Source organism: Eriocheir sinensis, chromosome 67 (genome assembly GCF_024679095.1).
Source record: "Eriocheir sinensis breed Jianghai 21 chromosome 67, ASM2467909v1, whole genome shotgun sequence".
In the NCBI taxonomy this organism is placed as follows: domain Eukaryota; kingdom Metazoa; phylum Arthropoda; class Malacostraca; order Decapoda; family Varunidae; genus Eriocheir; species Eriocheir sinensis.
In genome coordinates, this window is record NC_066575.1 from 2718729 (window position 1) to 2741254 (window position 22526).

The 22526-nt window shown below is 44.7% G+C and overlaps 1 protein-coding gene and 1 long non-coding RNA gene across 5 annotated transcripts; one reads left to right on the plus strand and one right to left on the minus strand.

The window, feature by feature from the left end:
* Positions 1-1638: 1638 nt before the first annotated feature.
* LOC126987931 (cysteine sulfinic acid decarboxylase-like) lies at positions 1639-22311 on the plus strand. 3 transcript variants are annotated; one of them, XR_007741289.1, is made up of 12 exons: positions 1640-1790; positions 9248-9552; positions 11661-11845; positions 12947-13053; positions 13577-13692; positions 14753-15004; positions 15437-15501; positions 15773-15851; positions 16648-16847; positions 18464-18608; positions 19784-20143; positions 20230-22311. XR_007741289.1 is itself a non-coding variant. In XM_050845567.1 (11 exons), exons 2-11 carry the CDS (start codon positions 9265-9267, stop codon positions 19964-19966), a joined length of 1620 nt encoding a protein of 539 aa, XP_050701524.1. In that variant the 5' UTR covers positions 1639-1790; positions 9248-9264; the 3' UTR covers positions 19967-22311. The 3 variants fall into 3 exon arrangements, 2 of the variants coding, with proteins under 2 accessions (XP_050701524.1, XP_050701525.1); XM_050845567.1 differs by having other exon boundaries at positions 1639-1790; positions 19784-22311; XM_050845568.1 differs by lacking the exon at positions 1640-1790 and adding an exon at positions 5732-5750 and having other exon boundaries at positions 19784-22311.
* Positions 13710-14423, minus strand: LOC126987932 (uncharacterized). Of its 2 annotated transcripts, none has more exons than XR_007741290.1 (3): positions 14309-14423; positions 14225-14266; positions 13710-14028 (listed from the first exon to the last, which is right to left on the minus strand). It is a non-coding gene; the product is annotated as an uncharacterized LOC126987932 (long non-coding RNA). The 2 variants fall into 2 exon arrangements; XR_007741291.1 differs by having other exon boundaries at positions 14337-14395.
* Positions 22312-22526: the final 215 nt, after the last annotated feature.

Here is a 22526-nt window from a genome sequence, read left to right on the forward strand (position 1 = left end):
TAAGGGTATCAATAACTAATAATAATAATAATAATAATAATAATAATAATAATAATAGTAATAGTAATAGTAATAATAATAATAATAATAATAATAATAATAATAGTAATAATAGTAATAATAGTAATAATAGTAATAATAATAATAATAATAATAATAATAATAATAATAATAATAATAATAATAATAATAATAATAATAATAGTAATAATAATAATAATAATAATAATAATAATAATAATAATAATAATAATAATAGTAATAATAGTAATAATAGTAATAATAGTAATAATAATAATAATAATAATAATAATAGTAATAATAGTAATAATAGTAATAATAATAATAATAATAATAATAATAATAATAATAATAATAGTAATAGTAATAGTAATAGTAATAATAATAATAATAATAATAATAATAATAATAATAATAATAATAATAATAATAAAAGTAATAGTAATAGTAATAGTAATAATAATAGTAATAATAATAATAATAATAATAATAATAATAATAATAATAATAATATAATAATAATAATAGTAATAGTAATAGTAATAGTAATAGTAATAGTAATAGTAATAGTAATAATAGTAATAGTACTACTACTACTACTACTACTACTACTACTACTACTACTAATAATAATAATAATAATAATAATAATAATAATAATAATAATAATAATAATAATAATTAGTAATAATAATAATGATAATAATAATAATAATAATAATAATAATAATAATAATAATAATAATAATAATAATAATAGTAATTAGTAATAACAATAATGATAATAATAATAATAATAATAATAATAATAATAATAATAATAATAATAATAATAGTAATAATAATGATAATAATAAGAATAATAACAATACGAATGATACTACTACTACTACTACTACTACTACTAATAATAATAATAATAATAAGCAGAAGAATAAAAACACCACCACCACCACCACGCAACAGCCTCGGCCTGCCCGGTAACCGCCTTCCTCCGTTTGGAAAACTTACGCAACATTCCGATAAGGCGAGACGGCGGCGGCGACGGAGGCATTTGGAAGTTTCTGTCACGTGATCAACACGTGCACATCGCCCCCGCCCAAGCACAGCCCCTCACAGCACCCTCGCCGCCACAGCACCACAGCCTCGGGAGCAGCTTATCCGGACCGCAGGACGCCCGCCGCAGGGGCCCGTGTGGGTGTGATTATTAGTGAACCCGAGAGCTCGCTGGCACCCGCACCCATCATGGCGGCTGATTTGGAATTATTGAGAGGTCCTCGTATCTAAGGTTGAGTGGCGAAATTTAGCCTGCGCCTATTTACATTATTTTTTATGCATTGGTGTTAAAGTCTATCCTACAGCCTCCTGATCCCTCGACTAGTTCCGTGGGCCCATGGGCTTGCACTGAACCCAACCTTGCAATTGGAAACGGGCTCAATGTTGTTCCTTCACTTTAAGTTCACCTGAGGGAGCTCACGGTGCCGTCTGCTTCAGTATTTTCCTGTCTATAGACTAGTATCTCCCTTTTTTGCACTCAGCCTCATCTCCACCTTCCTTCCATACAGCCAGCCGCCCTATCTTGCAGTCTTTGCACAGGAAGGAGCGGCGGCCTTTCAGTTTCAGCGGTTGAATAATCTAGCATTCAACATCCTTGGCAGTGAAGTGCACACCGGCAGGTCAACAGGCCTTATAAAGCCCCGGCGGCCTCCTGCCCTGCCTCACACATTCTTGGCGCTGCTAGGCGATCCTCGGCGAGTTCCAGTAACAAAGTATGTCAACTTTTACTTTCGTATAACATTTCCATGAGCCTATAACTTTGCATTGGAGAGTCTTTGTAGATATGAAATTGACTATTATTAGAATGCTTCCAAAGCAATATTGTTCATGGTATTCTGTATGGTGTAACATTCCTAAAAACTTGAACAATATTTAACATTGCTAAACATCAAGTTAATTCCGCTCCATAGGCAGGGACGGGCAGCACCGTTACTGTGCACACCACGTGTTGCTCTGCTGCAAGAGCCGTCGTTGACAGCCTGTTGAACCTGTGTCATCACACTAACCTCTGCACTTCTTGAGATTTTACCACTGAATGACAAAATCGATTTCACTTCCCTGTCGTTTGAAACGACACATTTTTTTGGCCGGATCACAGAGGTAGAGGGCTCGGAATTAAGGACATTGGTGGTAAGCCGCAGCCCGTTGGTGGCACGAGATTTTCTTTCCTTTTCTTTTTAATTTATAGTGATGCCGTGATTTATCTTCCTGCTTTGCTCACGCTGTCCCCCTGACAGACGCCGCTGCAGGAAGAGTAAGTTTGAGCTACTCACCGATGCGTTGGACGCTCAAGTTCACCAATTTCTCGCGTTGACCAATCGTTGGTGTGTGTGTAATAATAATAATAATAATAATAATAATAATAATAATAATAATAATAATAATAATAATAATAATAATAATAATAATAATAATAATAATAATAATAATAATAATAATAATAGTGTGTGTGTGTGTGTGTGTGTGTGTGTGTGTGTGTGTGTGTGTGTGTGTGTGTGTGTGTGTTCTTTTTCTGCCGCCCTCCCTTTCACTGTCAAACGCATGACGCACGCCGCAGGACGCTCCACATAATCCCGTCTCATGTAAACAGGGCTGCTTCAAGGCCAACCCAAAAGAAAGAAGCAAACGTGGATATATCAGTCAATCAATGAATCAGTCAACTGTCAAGGAAAATAAAAAGCAGGAAGAAAGTGATATTTCCTTTTTATTGGTGCGAATTTCATCACTCACTTTGACAGTCACTGCTGACAAAGACTTGAAATAGAGGATCCTGCTTCCTTGGTTAAAAAAAGTAGGAAAATACTCACTATGACAAACAGAAGAACCTTCCTAATATTATTATTATTATTATTATTATTATTATTATTATTATTATTATTATTATCATCATCATCATCATTTTAAGCATAATTTTTTACAGTAATATTAATATTGACATTTTTCTGTTGCGAAAAAGTCGGTAACAACGGAAATCACGATGAACCTGGTTATCTTGAAGAGGCTCATATCACACGAGATCAGTCAGATAAAAGTTATCACTCTTATCAAGAACTGAACATGGCGCTGCATATCTTTACCTGCCCCCTCCCTCCCCCGCCTCCCCCTTACCCTCCCCCTCCCCTCCCCCCTCGCCCCCCCCGTCGTCACACCCCTGCCTTGAATCAGTGACCTTCAGCCTCCTTCACAATTACGTCTTCATGCAAAGTGTCAAATTTGTTTTCAGTGTAGACGTGGTTGTTTGCACGTCTAACCAAGGAGGTGCAATGGTTATAATCTGTTGAACCCTATTCGGGGCTAACTGCGTGCAGGATGTAGGGTGTGTGTAGGGCGTGTGTAGGGTGTGTGTAGGGTGTGCCAGCCCCTACGCTGCATTTTGGTGAGCAAGAATATCAGGGGGAAAATAATTACTAAATGACTGAGCTGACGTATGAAAAAAGAAAATAAAGTGACGATATAATATAGATCAGTTCTTAAGATCCATGAGGTGCGCACAGCCTCCGCTCTTGCCATGTGCCGCCTCTCCATGCCCAATCAAGGCCATGTGGTAGTAGGTCAGGACCGTCTGCCCAGCGTCTACACTCCACATGGTGATTGATTGATTGATTGATGGTTTATTGTTACGTGGTGCCACACGCTCATCAACCCTGTATTTCTTTATCTTTTTGTTTAGGGTAAAGGAAGCAGCTCAAGGGTAAAAACAGGCGCACCACCATCGCTACTACCACTGCTACTGCTATTTTATTTTTTTTTTTACATCAAAGGACGCGGCTCAAGGGCAACAAAAAGAGTACAAAAAAAGCCCGCTACTACTTTTACTATTACTACTACTACTACTACAACAACTGCTACTGCTGCTTCTGCTAACACCCCTACTACTACTACTGCTATTACTACTACTACTACTACTACTACTACTACTACTACTACTACTACTACTACTACTACTACTACTACTACTACTACTACTACTACTACTACTACTACGAAATCGTCATTCTCTCTGGTATGTTTTCCACTCCTGTTGCAGCAGCTGATGTTGCCAATTGGATTACTAACTTATTGCAAAGTGCTCCATATTTATGCCTGATAATAAAATATAGCAACGCTAACACTTAATTTACTGCAACTAACACAAGAAGAAGAAGAAGAAGAAGAAGAAGAAGAAATAGGAAGAGAGAGAGAGAGACAGTTTGACACGCATAGAACTCACTCTCTCTCTCTCTCTGAGTTCTATGCGTGTCAAACTGTAACCAAAAAATAACTCGTGGATGAGGAGGCGGTGGCTGAGTCCTCAACGTGTGGGCGTGGTGTCCTGGAGGGCTCGGGGTCAAGCTTCAAGTCCCACCCGATCAACAAGCTGACAACTTTCAGTCATCGCAGTGTCCAAGACAGTCCACATGGCGTCCTGAGGAAGCAAAGATGAGCTCCGGGATAGATACACGAGCCAAGCAGGATGGTGCCACTATAAAACATTTGCTTCACCAAGAGAATCTATCGGCATTATAGGCGGAACGAAAAAAGTAAAAAATAAAAATGGAATCCTGAAACCCCCTAGCACTGATGACGCCAGCAGACAGGAGAAGCAGATCGAATAGAATCTCCCTCACAAGCTGCTGCCAATACTTCCAGAGGCCCCAGACAGCCGCCGCCCCGCCCCGCTGTCCTTGGGCTATAATATATGTAGGCCGTGCTCACCCTCCCCTTCCCTTCCCACGCACCCCGCATAGGACCACAACAGTCGCTATGAAGTATTATAAGCAGTAATACGCGTGTCTCTAGGATGTAAATTAGAGTAGAGGGAGCAGAGGCCGAGCATGTAGACTATTCTTCTTCTTCTTCTTCTTCTTCTTATTCTTATTATTATCATTATGAGACGAATCAGGTTGAGAGGGAGGAGTGCGGACTCTATAAGTTGCCTGTTCAGAAGCCCCAAACATCTGAGACGCCGAGAGAGAAAATTAAAGTGAAGGCAATGAGAAAAGTAGAAAGAGGACGAGATGATAAAGAAGATCCTATGCGTGGAAGGCCAGAGGGATAAATTGATAAACTCAACTGACTGCCTTTAGGAAACTGCCAACACCAAGCCTCTCTTTGCCGCATATATCCCGCTACTGCCATCCAGCACTCATTGGCCTCCAGTAACGTGGGTATCAGGGCGCAGCATGGGTCAACGCAAGAAGATGAATTACACCGTTGAAGAACAACCACTAACTAACGTCACTAACAGGCTTGGGCCGACCACCATAGCCCTTCAGGATAGAGTAAGGGATAGAGGTGTTATGGGCCTGCACAAAGGAAAAGATGCAAAATAGTAGCCTTTTCCATTTAGCGTAACCCGTTTCTGGGTCATGATCTGTAGAGTCCCTTGATAGATAGAGTCCCGACAGCCTAAGATTTGGACGCAACCCGAGACTGTACAACCATGAGAACCGCCATTGACCTCAACCTTCAAACATCAGGCCGGCGACGTGACACATGAGCAGGAAGTGAAACGCGCGTGGCTGACTTTTCTCCACGCGTGAAGGTCCCACCGAAGGGCCGACTGCCAAGGCACGAAGTCACCTTAACACCTTCATCGAGTAGCTCTCAGCCCGTCGGACGCGCTGCCTCCCTCAAGCACTGCACCAGAGGCAAGCTGCTGTGAGGCACGAGCTGAACACCCAGTGCTGCAAGTACGTCCCGCGTGTGCCAGTAATTGAGGGCAAAGTTGACTGAGGGAGTCAGCTTCACCGGTCCCGTGCTGCCCCGAAACAAGCGCGGCAGCAAGGTGGTTAAAAGAGGCGTGGCGCTGACTCCAAGCGCGTCCGGTTATTAATAAATCTCGCGGCTACTCGAGTGTTTCCAGTTACTCGTGCGTTGCCCAGCGGTCAGTAATTCAAGTGTTGCTGGCTAGTGATACATGTAGCTTTACCGGCCACTCAAGCGTTACCTTAATATACACTTCCGCCGTTAATTAAGCCAAGCCTGGTGTTTATCGCCATTTTCACGTGAAGGGATTTGTAGTGGTGGTAGGTCGCGTTGTGTGCTGCCAGTACAGTGCTAGAAGCAGCTTCCTTCTGTTTGATAACCTGAATCGTTGCATATGTCTATAACTCCTCACCCCCCCGGTCACTGACCAAGCAGTACACAGTGCTTCCTTCGGTTCACTACGCTGGTTATAAAAACGAGTCGTTTCCCTTCCTTCGCTGCCCTCCCTCTATAAGTAGACTATTTCCATCACCGTTCCCTCAGGTGTCTGGAGAAGGGGTCAGCACCGCTTGTCACGGACTACACACATGAATGACATTACCAGGCGCGGGTGACAGAAAGTTTTAGTGACTTCCTCCAGTCATACGTCACAACGCCAAGCGCTGTCACCATGCACGAAAGGGGAGCCACACGACGTGAGCCTGAACAGTCCTGGCAACAAGCTGCCAACATTAGTGTGCGTGTCGATGACACAGACCACCGTCACGCTGGCAACAACCCTGCGGGCGAGGTTACACGCTAAATTTATATTAAGACAGGTTACACGTTGGCACTTGGCAGCACGGACACTGAATGAGCACACACACACACACACACACACACACACACACACACACACGCATTCTGTATCGTCTCCACCAGTTTTCTTTTCCCCCTCACATATGCTGTCCACATACAAAGGCCTTGTCCGCCCTCGTATGGAGTATATAATCTTATGTGTGGGGGGGTTCCACACACACACAGATCGTTTGGACAGAGTAAGGTCAAAGGCTTTTTGTCTTATCAACTTTCTTCTTCTCTCTGACAGTCTTCTATATACCCCTTACATTCCGCAGAAGTGCTGCCTCTCTCTATCTTCTGTCGATATTTTCATGGCGACTGCTCTTCTGAACTTGCTAACCACATGCCTCCCCCCCTCCCGCGGCCCCGCTGCACTCGACTTTCTACTCAAGCTCATCCCTTTACTGTCCAAATCCCTTATGCAAGACTTAACCAGCATCTTCATTCTTTCATTTCTTTCTCTGATAAACTCTGGAACAGCCTTCATTCACCTACATTTCCTCCTGCCTACAACTTGAACTCTTTCAAGAGCTAGGGAGGTATCAAGACATTTTTCCCTCGGGTATTGACCTCTCTTCTGTCTACTTATCTCTTCACTCTTTTACATTTATTTATTTTTGCCTTTGAGCTACTTCCTCTAATCAATGTAAAAAAAAACTTCACAAGTGCAAGAAAGTAACCCCCTTCGAAATTACACACGACAGCTTTTAATCACTACAGCTGCGAAAGGTAATTGGGTGGACGTGTGAGCTCTGGCCTGCGACCCATGCAGACATCAATTACCGCCAGACACCGCGCAAATAAGTCTTTGGCTTTATTTCTAAAACTATAAGTATCGGAGGGCAGGAGTTATTCTTAAATTGTGTCCGTGAGGTTCCAGCCGTGCCCAAAGATCCATTCTCATTCGAGGAAGATACTGGCTGGCAATCGCGAGTCTGTCTCATGGTCAGACCTTAGTGAATCTCACACACACTCACAAAAAGGGCCATAATTTCCGGGGGACTAGGGGGCCTATAGACCCCCCAATGTGTTCGTATCGGCTTCAAAATGACCCTAAAAATGCTTATTTGAAAGAACCCCCCCCCCCACCTACGCATGCTCGCTTTGCTCGCCATCCTCCTCCCCTCCCCCCTCACACCTCATGAACCTGTGATGCCCTCTAGCCTTCCAAAAATAGGTCCGCCAAAATTACAGGCCTGCCGACCCCCCCCCCCCCCCACACACACACACGCAAATGCTATCACTCCAAAGCCTCGTGTGGACGCACTTGTTACCAATGTCTTAACTAAATATTTACTGCCATGGTAAGAGGAATCTGTATATTCACTGTTGCCATCATGCAATCGAACATGTAGGTGGCAGTGCACGTTTGGGCACCGCCAGGATGCTTGCTAAATACGGGTGCCCCGCCAAGCCCCGCCCCGCCCCGCCCCACACGTGCTGAGCGTCACGTCCGTTATTGGAGGCCGCGCCAACATTTGACAGTGGGGCTGTCAGTAATGGGAGAGAGAATAGCCAGGAGAGAGGAAAGGATGGAGGGGGGGAGAACTGGAGACAAGAGGGAGAGGAGGGCCGAGGGGAGGAGACGATATGTTGGTGGGGAAGAGTGAAGTTAGTGATGTAGCAGAAATGAGCGGTGAGTGTGGGTGAGCAGTGGACGAGGAGAGTGGGGTTAGGATAGGAGGGAAGACGAAGGACTGAGTCATAAGACAGATGACAGGAACACCGAAATGATAAGAATACTGTGGAGGAGGAGGAGGAAAATACAGAAGGATACACAAGGATACGCAAGGATATAAGGAGTCTACAACAGGCCGGACAGCCTACACATGGCAGCTCCTGAGGGTGGGTTTTAACCAGATTCCCTTCCCATACACACAAATGTATCTGTAGTAACCTCCATTTAAAGCTTTCAAGTGTGTTTGCCTCACTTCCATATTTATTACCATTCACCCACCAGACCGCTCGGGAACCAATTCTCGACAATTACCTTCCTGACGGCGAGTTCATTCAACTTGTACACATTGCCGTGGTACTAATTAGTTCAGCCTGCAATTTACCTGTGGATATTTTATCACTATAACAAAGATGCAATATAGAGGAGGTGATGGCCGAGTGGTCGTGCGGGCGTGGTGAGCCCGTGGAGCTAGGTTCGAGTCCCACAGAAACACGCTGATTTTTCAAACCATCGCCCGAGTGGCGGATGATTACCCACATGCTGCCCAGACCTTCAGTCAACCCTAACTTCAGCGACTTTGTTCAAGTGGAGCACCGGGGGCAGCACGGGCCAAGAAAGAGTCATGCATCACGGCAGCCACTATAAATGAAATTCGCCTGCGCCACTAACGGGCTGGTGTTTCCCAAGAGGCCCCTCAAGACAGCCTACCGGCGTTATAGGCAGCACCCCCCCCCCAAAAAAAAAAGAAAAAGAAAAAAAAAAAAAGGAAGAAAATCTTCTAAACACACCTAGCAATTCTCACAAGTGTACGTACGTACACCTGGCTCCTCCCAACCTATCTTTCCTGCGGACCCTCCTCTCGCCTGCATTTACTTCCGCTGATGTGTTCCATCCGCCTAGACTCTCACCTGCACCTTGGCAACACTTCTCCCACCCACACCATTCCTTCTTGCTCCCCTGCAGGTTCCTCGCGTAGCATCATGTCCACCAACGGCCACCACGACGCTGCTGTCAGCCCCCTGAAGGCGAAGGTGAAGAAGATGAATGGCAACGCTGCGCCACAAGACCTCTTCTCCAATGGACACGCCAACGGAGTGTCCAACGGACACGCCAACGGAGTGTCCTACGGGCGCGACAACGGTACACCGGAGGCCGAGGCGGGGAAGCTGCTGCAACGCGTGCTGGCCCTGGTGCTGGAGGCGCGGCTGGTGACGGGCATGGACGCCTCGGAGAAGGTGGTGCACTTCAAACACCCACATGAGCTCAAGGTAAGTCCGGCGGCCTCACCTCTGCCGCGTACAACACTTCCTTGATACTCCCGGCTTTGTCCACATCTCATGTAATGGGTTGGGGTTTGGTTCACTAGGGTTTAATCCACTGGGGTTTGTATTCTGGGTTTTTGTCAAGGAATCATTCCCTGCACAACCCAATAACAGACTCAGGAGTCCAGGACAGGTTAAATAGCAGTTCCTAAGGTGACACAATAGGCAGGTAACGATGGTAAAGTGACGCTGTGCTCTCTAAATAGAAATCTGAGCAAAACTTCTTTGCTGTTCTGGCCACTAGCTTCATAAAGCCAACCAAATATGTGATCTTACCTGAACAGTAACATAACCCCGCTCCATGGTAACTTAGCTCTTCTTAAAGGATACTCAACCTCCCTACTCCCTGGGGATGCATATCTCGTTCTTTTCAAAATAAAGTCGAAAAAGTTAAGGGTGGTCAGAATGGAGTAAAGTTAAATATGGCAAAGTTAGGTCCGAGTAAAGTACTTGTTTGTTCTTTATTACACACTTTGAACTCGCACTTTGACTCGTGGTCAATTTTGCGTTGAACTTGCACAAAAAAAAAGCGTACTTATAGCTTTGACTCGATGTACGATGTACGTCGATGACGCCTGTATGTCTAGTACAAGCCCAGCAAACAGGTGGTGAGTGGTGATAGTCGAGGAAGAGGTGAGGAAGGGCAAGAGACTGAGAAAGGTGTGACCCGTTGCTGGATCACCTCAGACCAGGTGAGCTGTGGTCATAGGTGACTTAGTTGGGGTTAAATAAGTGTGGTGGTGTGTGGGGGGGAGGAGTTTAACGACTCGGCTTAAGACTGGAGTGTTCGGCCAAAAGCCACTCGTCGTGTTTACCTCTTACCAGGTGTGTGTAATTCGGAGTCTTGGGACTCAAGTACCAACATTTTCACTTGAAGACAGACCTGTAGTCAGCAATGCTACCAAGTGTCTCCCATAAAACGTGTCCCTCAACAAAAGTAAAGGTCACGCTGAGGGACTCGTCTGTTGATAAACAAATCATTAATGAGCGGCGCCGCATGTGACGGATATACTGGTGTCGCCGGCCTTGAGGAAGCCACGCGCTGAGCCAGTGCAGTGCACCAAAACTCCGTCATCGCCACTGTTCACTCCTAATTTAAAAGTAGTTATCGTTGCTGCTACTTCTCGAATGTTTTATGGTTCTCTTTACTACAACAAATACAGGGCACCATTACTGCATCTTTTTTCATCTAGCAAGTGATGGCCGGCTGGAGACGACGCCTCCCTCGCGGGGCGGCAGTACAGAACGAGTACTGTCCGATGGTACTCCAAACTCGCTATTTATGGGACGAGCTTTTTCCTGTTAGGTCTGGTGTACTTTGCGTTTACCTTTAAATTGCTTTCCTTAAAACTCACCTTTCTCATTTAAGAGAAAGTTCAGGAGCATCGCATCACGAGGCTCGACTCGCCTGAGTGGCACGTCGCGCGTTTATGTGGCAAAAGCACCACAAACTTCCATGGCCTCGTTCGCGATATAAGCACACACCTTTAGAAATCGAGTCCACATCTTTACAATCAGGATAATTCAGTCTATAAATCACATTAAATTGCCCAGGAACGGAGTCTGAGGTTATGCACTATACCGTTATTCACGCAAGTGTTTTGCTAATGTGAGCCGTGAATCTCGAGGCGGCGGATGAGTGAAGCCAACGGCAAGCTGCACCGTCATGCAACAGCAGATCACCAGCTCAAAGTACCCAACGTCCTCTAACTCGCCTCCCATTTCATCATTTGTATCTTTATGTTGTTCGGTCAACAGGTGGGTGCAGGCTGTGACTTTCAGTGCATGATAATCGACTGTTTAGGCACCGACGTGGAGTGAGCAATAAAGTAAAGCGTGGGGAGGAATTTTCAGACGGATAAAAAGAGAGGCGATGAAAAGAATGAGCTGGTCGAACAGAAAAGTAGGTGGCAAAAAAAAAAGTATGGTTCACATAAGGCAGGTAAAAGAGTCTGGGTTTTATGATACAGTGGTGGACACTTACTCTTAGAGAGGGAGTAGAAGGCGGCGGGGCGGCGGCAACGGTACTGAGGCTGTGGTGGCGTTCCCTGCAGAAGGAGCTGGACCTGACGGTGGCGGCGGCGGGATGCTCACTGGAGGAGGCGGAAAAGGCGCTGCAGACGGTGGTGCACTACAGCGTCAAGACCCAACACCCGCACTTCTACAACCAGCTGTACGGCGGCATCGACGAGGTGGCTCTCACGGGCGCCTGGCTCACCGAGGCCCTAAACACCAACCAGTGAGTCGCTTCCATACGACACACAGATGCACACACTAGTTGTTTTTCTTCAGTCACCCGAGTGTTTTAGAGAGCATTTTTTACACTATACGCACCAAACACAGACTCCATCTCCACACAACACGCACACATGCTCCAATTGTCTATCTTCAACCGCGTATAATCAAAGCTATCTGTCTTGGTCTACACGCACTAAACAAAGACTTCGCCTCAACGCGATACATACACTAGTTCCTACTTTTCAACCATGCAAGTCAATTGTGCACTATGTTTGTCGAAGGGAATCGAAGCTATCCGTCTCAATCTGCACGCACGAAACAAACACTCCATCAGCGTAACACAAAACCGGCGATCACTTACCAGAGGAACACGTGGGGTCGGCAGGTGCGGTGCGGCGCGGCTGGTGTGTCCCGCGCCTGCCCACTCTTTCTACTCTGGGGCCTCGGTCAGTTCGGAGCAGTGATTCGAACGCTGCCCGCTGTTTCGAGAGTAATTATTGATCATTTGAATATTATAGTTTAGTGGTTGTCCTCGCATCATTTTTTCCCACAACAGTAAATTCTTCAGATAACCGCACTGATATTTATGACTATAGCCCGCATTCTCAAACCCTTAATTTCGGTTCTCACAACAAATATTTATAAAAGCCACAAAGGAGATGAGTCGGGTTCCCATGAGTATTTTTCACATTCATGGTGTAGAAGTCTTGTCAAATTACCACGAGGCTCCTAAAACTACCGATAGAAATACTACCACAACCTCTGCGATGGCCTTATTGAATGTGGGTGTGGACGCCTGAAATGTTTGAGAATATGGGCCTGTGTCCGCCTCCTCCTCCTCCTCCTCATCATCATCCTGCTCCTTCTCCTCCTCCTCCTCTTCCTGCTCCATCTCCTCCTCCTCTTTCACTTACTTCTACTACTACTACTAATAATACTTCTGATCTTGTAACAAATCTACTACTACTACTACTACTACTGATCTGGTAACAAAACTATTGCAACTCTACTACTACCCCCCCACCACCACTACCAGTAATACCACCACTTCCCCTTCACCGCCACCTCCCCGCCCAGGTAACACGCCCCTCCCCTTCCACAGGTACACGTTCGAGGTGGCGCCCGTGTTCATGATTGTGGAGCACCGCGTCATCGAACTGCTCCTGGGGCTCTATGGCTGGGCTGAGGGGGACGGCATCTTCGCTCCAGGTGAGGGGGGTAGCAGAGAAGGTGGGGACAGGGAAGGGGAAGGGAGAGGAAGAGGAAGAAAAGGGAAAGAGCAGATAGCTGGAGATAAAAAGAAGAGGTGGAAGACAATCAATGAAAGGCAAGAGGAGAAAGGAAGAGGATGGAGAAAGGAATGGGTAGGTGATGGGAGAGAGGACGGGGAGGGGAAGAGGAAGAAGAGAGACGGAAGGTAGTTGATGGAGATAAGGAGAAGGGATAGAAGATGATCAGTGACGGGAAAAAAGGAGAGATGAGGAGGAAAAGGGAGGGGATAAGGAAAGGAAAAGCGACAATAAGAGAAAGGGTACATGGTTGATTGAGAAGGATGGAAAGGATGAGGATGAGGATGAGTTGGGGACGAGTGAGAGGGAGAAAAGGTGCATGGAAAGCGAAAGAGGAGGGGAAAGCATTTGGGGAGCTAGATGGCAAGGAATGGGAAGATAGGGAGGGAGGGTTGGGGGTCGTTTTTGTGGGTGGCTGACGGAAGGGTGTTGTGTGTCGTCAGGAGGCAGCGTCAGCAACATGTACGGGATGATCCTCGCTCGCTACCGCCGCCACCCGGAGGTCAAGAGGACTGGAGTGTTCGGCCAGAAGCCACTCGTCGTGTTTACCTCTGACCAGGTGTGTGTGTTTACCTGCTCGTGTTTACCTGTTTGTGTTGACCTGTTTGTGTTGACCTGCTTGTGTTTACCTGTTTGTGTTGACCTGCTTGTGTTTACCTGTTTGTGTTTACCTGTTTGTGTTTACCTGCTTGTGTTTACCTGTTTGTGTTGACCTGCTCGTGTTTACCTGTTTGTGTTGACCTGCTCGTGTTTACCTGTTTGTGTTTACCTGCTCGTGTTTACCTGTTTGTGTTTACCTGTTTGTGTTGACCTGCTCGTGTTTACCTGTTTGTGTTGACCTGCTCGTGTTTACCTGTTTGTGTTTACCTGCTCGTGTTTACCTGTTTGTGTTTACCTGCTCGTGTTTACCTGCTCGTGTTTACCTGTTTGTGTTTACCTGCTCGTGTTTACCTGCTCGTGTTTACCTGTTCGTGTTGACCTGCTCGTGTTTACCTGCTCGTGTTTACCTGCTCGTGTTTACCTGCTTGTGTTTACCTGTTTGTGTTGACCTGTTTGTGTTGACCTGCTTGTGTTGACCTGTTTGTGTTGACCTGCTCGTGTTTACCTGTTTGTGTTTACCTGTTTGTGTTTACCTGCTCGTGTTTACCTGTGTGTGTTTACCTGCTCGTGTTTACCTGTTTGTGTTTACCTGCTTGTGTTTACCTGTTTGTGTTTACCTGTTTGTGTTTACCTGCTTGTGTTTACCTGTTTGTGTTTACCTGCCTATGTTTACCTGCTCGTGTTTACCTGCTTGTGTTTACCTGTTTGTGTTTACCTGCTCGTGTTGACCTGTTTGTTAACCTGCTTGTTTACCTGCTCGTGTTTACCTGCTTACACTCTACAGACTTTCAGGAGTAAATGATCATCTTCGTTGTGGAGATGTTGAGTCCATACGTCTCCACCTCCTTCTCTTCCTACTCCCTCTTCTCCACCCTCTCCTCCTCCTCCACCTTCTCTTTCTATTCCCTCTTCTCCTCCTTCCTCTTATCCTCCCTCTTCTCCCCCCACTCCCTCTCCTTCCTTTTCCTTGCCCCACCACCAGTCCCCCGCGGCACACTCAAAGCCCCATTCCCCCACAGGGCCATTACTCCATTAGCAAGAGCGCCTCGTGGTTGGGCCTGGGCATGGACAACGCCGTGGCCGTGGCAACAGACGCGCAAGGAAGGATGCTGCCGGCGGCCCTGCAGGAGGCGGTGGCGAAGGCGCGGCAGGAGGGCAAGGAACCCTTCATGGTGAACGCCACGGCGGGCACCACGGTTCTAGGCGCCTTTGACCCGCTGGAAGCATTGGCGGACGTGTGTGAGAAGGAGGGGCTGTGGCTGCACGTGGATGTGAGTAGAGAGGAGTAGCGTGTGAGTAGTGAGTGTGAGTAGTATGTATGTGAGGGAGTGAGTAGTAGGGAGTATGAGAGAAGGGAGTTGTGAGTACGGGTAGTGAGTAGGGAGCATGAGAGAATGGAGTTATGAGTACGGGTTGTGAGTAGGGAATATAAGAGAAGGGAGTTGTGAGTACGGGTAGTGAGTAGGGAGCATGAGAGAATGGAGTTATGAGTACGGGTTGTGAGTAGTAGGGAGAATAAGAGAAAAGTTGTGAGTACGCTCTAAAAGTACCTGTTTGTATATATTTGTCCGTATGTCTGTATCTGTCTCATTGTCTGCAAATCTCTTTATCTGTATGTGTGTTTTATGTTTGTCTGTGTTATGTCTCTCTGTCTGTCTACTTATCTATCTGTCTGTCTGTCTGACCTTGCCTCCCTCCCTCAGGCGTGCTGGGGCGGCGCCGTTGTCCTCTCCCGCAGACACAAGCACCTGATGAAAGGAGTTGAAAGGTGAGTGTGTGTAGGCTGAGGATACGTTCTTACTCTTCTCTTCTTTCCTTATTCAGTAGTTGTTTGTCTCAGTATTATATAAATGTTTTTTTTTAACTTCCTGTATATTTTTTTTTCGTATTTTACTACTCATGTTTGTTTCCCTTAATTTGCTTGCCTATATATCCGCCTTCCATTCATTATATTCCTCTTTTCTTAATAACGTCTCCCGCATTGCCTCTCCTCTATCTCCTCCTCCTGCCTCGGTCCTCACCCCCCGTCTCCCCTCCAGGGTTGACTCCTTGTCCTGGAACCCTCACAAGATGCTGGGCACGTCCCTCCAGACCTCTGTCTTCCTCACCAAGCACAAGGTACTGTTACCAATGACACGGCTACTGCTGGCAATACGACTACTACTATTACGGCTACTACTTCTACCATTACTACTACTACTACTACTACTACTACTATGCTACTACTACTGCTGCTGCTGCTGCAAAGCTGCTCCCTAATCATCCATCCCCTTCCTTCTATTCTTGCCTCCTTCCTTCTTACTCAGTCCTCAAAACCTTAACTTGCCATTGTATAATATTACAAATATTTTCTTATTTAAATATTAAATCGTTCTATCTTTTTAAGAACCGATTTCTCTTGAAAAAAAAAAATAGAATTGCATTCAATTCATGTGTATTTTTCTCTACTTATGCTAAGCCTCCAGCAAACGGTGAATATAAATAAATAAATATAAATAAATAAATAAATAAATAAATAAATAAATATATATATATATATATATATATATATATATATATATATATATATATATATATATATATATATATATATATATATATATATATATATCCATCAGCACCTATTGCAGAAGAAAACAAAAGGAAAAACGATAGCTATGCTTCAATGGTTCATTTTTCATTTCATTCAAAGTTTCCTAACATCAGATTATTAAAAAAAAATATATAATGAAAAAAGAAGCAAACTAAAAAACTAATTCGTCTTTCACTTCATTCAAAACCTTCAAGACAGAAATAATAGACAATTCCAATTAAGCAAATCGCCCTTCTCTTCATTCTTCTACAGAACAAGCAACTGAACTAAAACACCACTTAAACCACCACTTGATTAAATCGCTTCCCTTTCCCTCCTCAGAACCTCCTGCAGCAGAGCAACTCGGCGCGCGCCACCTACCTCTTCCAGCAGGACAAGTTCTACGACGTGAGTTTCGACACGGGCGACAAGAGCGTGCAGTGTGGCCGCAAGGTGGACGCCTTCAAGCTGTGGCTCTCCCTTAAGGTGCACGGCCTTGAAGCTCTGGAGGCGATGGTGAACGCGGCCTTCCACGCAGCCAGGTGAGTCACTTTGGGTTTTCTACTTAACAACTACTACTACTACTACTACTACTACTACTACTACAACTACTACTACTATTTTTATGTTTCTACGTAAGACACCCACCTCATCAGCCCCGTTTTCTTTGTCTGTTTCCTCTTACGTTTCCTTTTATGTTCTAGTGTTCATAAGCATTTGCATCTCAGAACTGTAGATGATTGAACTTCTATTTTTTCTTCTTCTTTTTTTCTTCTTCTCTTCTTCTTCTTTTTCTTCATAATCATCATCTTTTCTAATGCGTGGAAAGGAAAAAAGGAAAAGCAAAATTACGAATAACGAAGCAACATGAGAAAAGGAGAAGGAAAAAGAAAAAATATTACATATATCAATCGCTTCCTCTTATTGAAACACATTAGTTCTGCCCAAGGTCTTCAAATCTGGCCTCACAACACGAGAGAGAGAGGGGGATGGTGACTGTGTGTGTGTGTGTGTGTGTGTGTGTGTGTTGTCAACCCTCCTCACGTGACCGAGAACACATACTACTTCAAGTATCTTTTTTGGAGGTGATAACGAGGAGATAATGACGAGAAAAAGGCGTGATAAGGACGAGGAGGCGCTCACGTTGAAGGAGGTGAAGGCGAGGCGCTGAGGGCAAGGTCAAGGTTACAACATCAGACAGAAGACTGATAAGCGAGTGACGCGGTGAAGCAGACTTTTGGAACGGACTGTCATCCACCGTTGCAACATTGTCGTACTCAGAGCTTAGTCTTTATCGGTTTCTAACGCCTAACTATTGCCAAGAAACACCAGGAATTAACTATTTTAACGATAATTATAAGTGGATCTCCTTATTGGGGTCCACGAGATAGTTTTTGGCTCGGAAGTCGGTAATTATAAGAGGCTGAGTAAGACAATCAGACAATCAGGGGATAGTTTATACCGGTTTCTGACGCCTAACTACTGCCAAGAAACACCAGGAATTACCTATTTTAACGATAATTATAAGTGGATCTCCTTATTGGGATCCACGAGATAGTTTTTGGGTCGGAAGTCGGTAATTATAAGAGGCTGAGTAAGACAATCAGAGCATAGTTTATACCGGTTTCTGACGCCTAACTATTGCCAAGAAACACCAGGAATTAACTATTTTAACGATAATAATAAGTTAATCTCCTTATTGGGGTCCACGAGACAATTTTTGGGTTGAAAGTCGGTAAATATAAGAGGCTGAGTTAAGGGGTTATTACACTGGGCAAATTTTCCGTGGATCTTCAGTCAAACCACGATTTCCGCTAGCGTGGTTTTCATTTGTTTCTTGTTATTGCTGCTGCTGATGATGATGTGTATTTTCATTTTACTGTTCTTGTTCTCTTTTTTATTTCCAGTTCCCTTTGACTATTTTTCTATAATTTTCTTTGCGTATACTTCCCTTTCTTCTTATTTTATTGTTACGTTGCAGACACCTGTGCATTTTCATTTCTGTTTTCATTTTCATTTTCACCAGATACCTTGACATTTTCATTTTACTGCTCTTGTGCTTTATCTATATCTAGTTAGTCCTATTTACCGTTTTTCTAGTTTTCTTTACGCATACTTCCCTTTCTTCTTTCTTTCTTATCTGTATGTCACGTTGCAGACACCTGTGCACGGAGATCCGTCGGCGCGGGGACAAGTTCCGGCTGGTGCAGGAGCCTGAGTGTACCAACGTGTGCTTCTGGTTCATCCCGAAGAGCATGCGAGGGGAGGAGGAGACGCCGGAGTGGTGGGTGCGGCTGTCCAAGGTGAGGGAGGGTGAGGGATGGAGATGGAGGAAGGATGAGAATGGGATTGGTTGGAAAAGGAATGGGGATATGGAGAGGAGAGGGAAAGTGCCATTATGAAACAATATCAGCACACCTCTCCTCCCGAAATTGACCCCTCTTTCGGCCATCTCTTTTGATTCTTTTTAGGAGCAGCGAGTAGCGGGCTTTTTTATTAGTTTCCTTTTTTGTGCCCTTGAGCTGTCTCCTTTGTTGTAAAAAAAAAAAAGTGAGGGCGTGGTTTGGTTATTTGAAGCGGATCGATGGAAAGGAATTGGGAGAGGAATGAAAATAAGGAAAAGAGAGAGTGATGCCGTGCTGAGAAAAGAAGATGGGGATAGGAATGGAAATAAGGCGAGGAACAAAGGACCGATTATTGATATGAGAGGAAATGAGGGAAGAGGATGGTGGTAGTGGGCGTGGGATGGAGAACAGAGACATGGAGAGGGATCGGAGTGGGGGGAGAGAGAGAGAGAGAGAGAGAGAGAGAGAGAGAGAGAGAGAGAGAGAGAGAGAGAGAGAGAGAGAGAGAGAGAGAGAGAGAGAGAGAGAGAGAGAGAGAGAGAGAGAGAGAGAGAGAGAATAATAAAAGGAAAAGGTATGGAGAGAGATTGAGAGTACGTTGCTCTTTGAAAACACCATTCTTCCGTATAATAAAAAAAAACTCCCTATCATTATCCCTCCCTCCAAAAACAACGACAACAAAATTTATCACTTCACCATTAAAAATAACCCTCACATTCACACTTCCTCTAAAACAATGACAAAAATCCTGTATCTTTTTCCTCATTCCTTTCTCTCGCCCTTTTCATAGTTCTTTTCCCTTTCCTTCCTCTCCTGTATTCCCTTACACAAAACATGCAACCTACACACCATTCCCCCATCACCTGCCATCGCCCCATCACTATATTCTTTCTTTCTTCCCTCGTTCTTTTCCCTGGTCATCATAGCCCTTCACTTTTCTTCCTCTCCCTCCTTCCCATCCACCCCCATCACCTGTACCCCGCCCCATCACTATATTCTTTCTTTCTTCCTTCATTCTTTTCCCACTTTTCTTCCTCTCCCTCCTTCCCATCCACCTCAATCACCTGTTCCCCACCCCATCACTTACCACACCCTCACACCCTCACACCCACACACTTGTCCCTCTCCCCCAGGTGTCCCCAGCGATCAAGGAAAGGATGGTAAAGGCGGGAACCCTAATGGTCGGCTACTCACCCATCGCCTGCAAGAGCCTGGTCAACTTCTTCCGTATGGTGACCACCTGCACGCCCACCCCCACGCCCGCGCACATGGACTTCGTGCTGGAGGAGATCGAGAGACTTGGGGATGATTTGTGATTGGCGGGGCGAGGAGAGGCGCTTGTAGGATCTGTGAAGGGGCATGGCTGTGATGGGAAGGGGGTGTAATGAGGGCATGGAAAGGGGGTGCTGTGAGGATATGGGAGGGAGTGTGGGAAGGATATGGAATGGGGATGATAAGGACATGTGAATTGGTGTGGAGAGGGCATGGGAGGAGTGTGACGAGGAAATGGGAGGGGTGTGGTAAGGACATGTGAAGGAGTGTGTATGGACAGGATACTATTTGGAAGGACATGGGAGAGGGTGTGACTAGGATATGAGAAGCAGTGTGGGAAGGACATGGAAAAGAGTGTGACAAGAATAGGGGGACAGGGTATGGCTAGAATATATATGTGGCGTGGTTGGTGCTGTGAAGGACATGGCTGTGCTGGGAAAGAGCATGTCAAACCTCTATATAGACATGACTTTTCCCTTTCTCAGAACATGTCAAAACTCTATATAGACATGACTTTCCCCTTTCTCAGCATGTCAAAACTCTATATAGACATGACTTACCCCTTTCTCAGCATGTCAAAACTCTATATAGACATGACTTTCCCCTTTCTCAGCATGTCAAAACTCTATATATACATGACTTTACCCTTTCTCAGCATGTCAAAACTCTATATAGACATGACTTTCCCCTTTCTCAGCATGTCAAAACTCTATATAGACATGACTTTCCCCTTTCTCAGCATGTCAAAACTCTATATAGACATGACTTTCCCCTTTCTCAGCATGTCAAAACTCTATATAGACATGACTTTCCCCTTTCTCAGCATGTCAAAACTCTATATAGACATGACTTTCCCCTTTCTATCATAATTGCAAGGCTCGGTCAAGTTAAAGGAAGGAGAGCATACAACACGCTAAGGGGAAATATATAGGAATTAATGGAGAATCAACGTATTTATGTAGAGAACCCTGGATCCCTTAGACAGAGCTCTCTATACTAAGTTCAAAAAAGTGCAGGATTACTTACCAGGGCCCGTGTTTTCAGGCGTTTTCGGCTCACAACTAATATTTCCAGAAGCCACAGATGAGATTAGTCTTGTTCTGTTGACTGTTGTTCACGTTCATGGTACAGAAGCCTTGTCAAACTATCACTAAGCTCATAAAAATATCCTTGGAAACACTCACCACCTCTACGAAAGCCTTATCAATGAGGGTATCTGAGCCCCGAAATGTTTGAAATAAAGAAAGGCCTTGTCAAACTATCACTAAGCTCATAAAAATACCCTTGGAAACACTCACCACCTCTACGAAAGCCTTATCAATGAGGGTATCTGAGCCCCGGAATGTTTGAAATAAAGAAAGGCCTTGTCAAACTATCACTAAGCTCATAAAAATACCTTGGAAACACTTCTAACCTGTACAAAAGCCTTATCAATGAGGGTATCTGAGCCCCGGAATGTTTGAAATAAAGAAAGGCCTTGTCAAACTATCACTAAGCTCATAAAAATACCCTTGGAAACACTCACAACCTGTACAAAAGCCTTATCAATGAGGGTATCTGAGCCCCGAAATGTTTGAAATAAAGAAAGTCCTTGTCAAACTATCACTAAGCTCATAAAAATACCCTTGGAAACACTCACAACCTGTACAAAAGCCTTATCAATGAGGGTATCTGAGCCCCGAAATGTTTGAAATAAAGAAAGGCCTTGTCAAACTATCACTAAGCTCATAAAAATACCCTTGGAAACACTCACAACCTGTACAAAAGCCTTATCAATGAGGATATCTGAGCCCCGAAATGTTTGAAATAAAGAAAGGCCTTGTCAAACTATCACTAAGCTCATAAAAATACCCTTGGAAACACTCACCACCTCTACGAAAGCCTTATCAATGAGGGTATCTGAGCCCCGAAATGTTGGAAATGAAGGTCCAGCTTGCCACCTTCAACAGACTGATATTTTGTTAGTAATGCTGGACGAGGTGGCAACACTGCGTGGAGGTGTCAAGAGCCTCGTAGCAGGGTCATGAGGGTATTACATAAAACCAAACCGGGTCGCATAAAAAAAAAATATTTGAAGACCATTTACCACACTGACCTTGGGGGTGGCGAATGGCTGTGTAATGCTATAAACATCATCCCCTTACCATCTTCACGCAGGATGGTTTAAGGGTGAGGCGCTGCAACCATTACTGCTTTGTTAATGCATTCAGCAAGGCGTCCTGGCGTGCCCTGGCAACCCTCTGCAAGGCGAGTGTGTGCAGGGCGGGAAGCTTGGTAAACACGACGCATAACTGACAAAGTGATTAACGAGCCATTGCAACATGCTAGTAAATACTGGTAGTCTTAAGGATGATGTAATAAGAACAATAATAGAACTAATAAGAATGATGATGATGTTTGTTAATACCCTTTTTTTCATGAACGTTACTTCCCACAAGAGATTGAAAAAAAGAAACGAAGTGCATGGATAATACGAACTCACACGCATACCAAAACAAACAAACAAAAGAAAAAAACACTTTCGATAATGAAACGACGCCTTAAAAAGCAATGACACGAATAACAAAAAAACAAAAAACAAAAAACGACGACGATAATAATTAC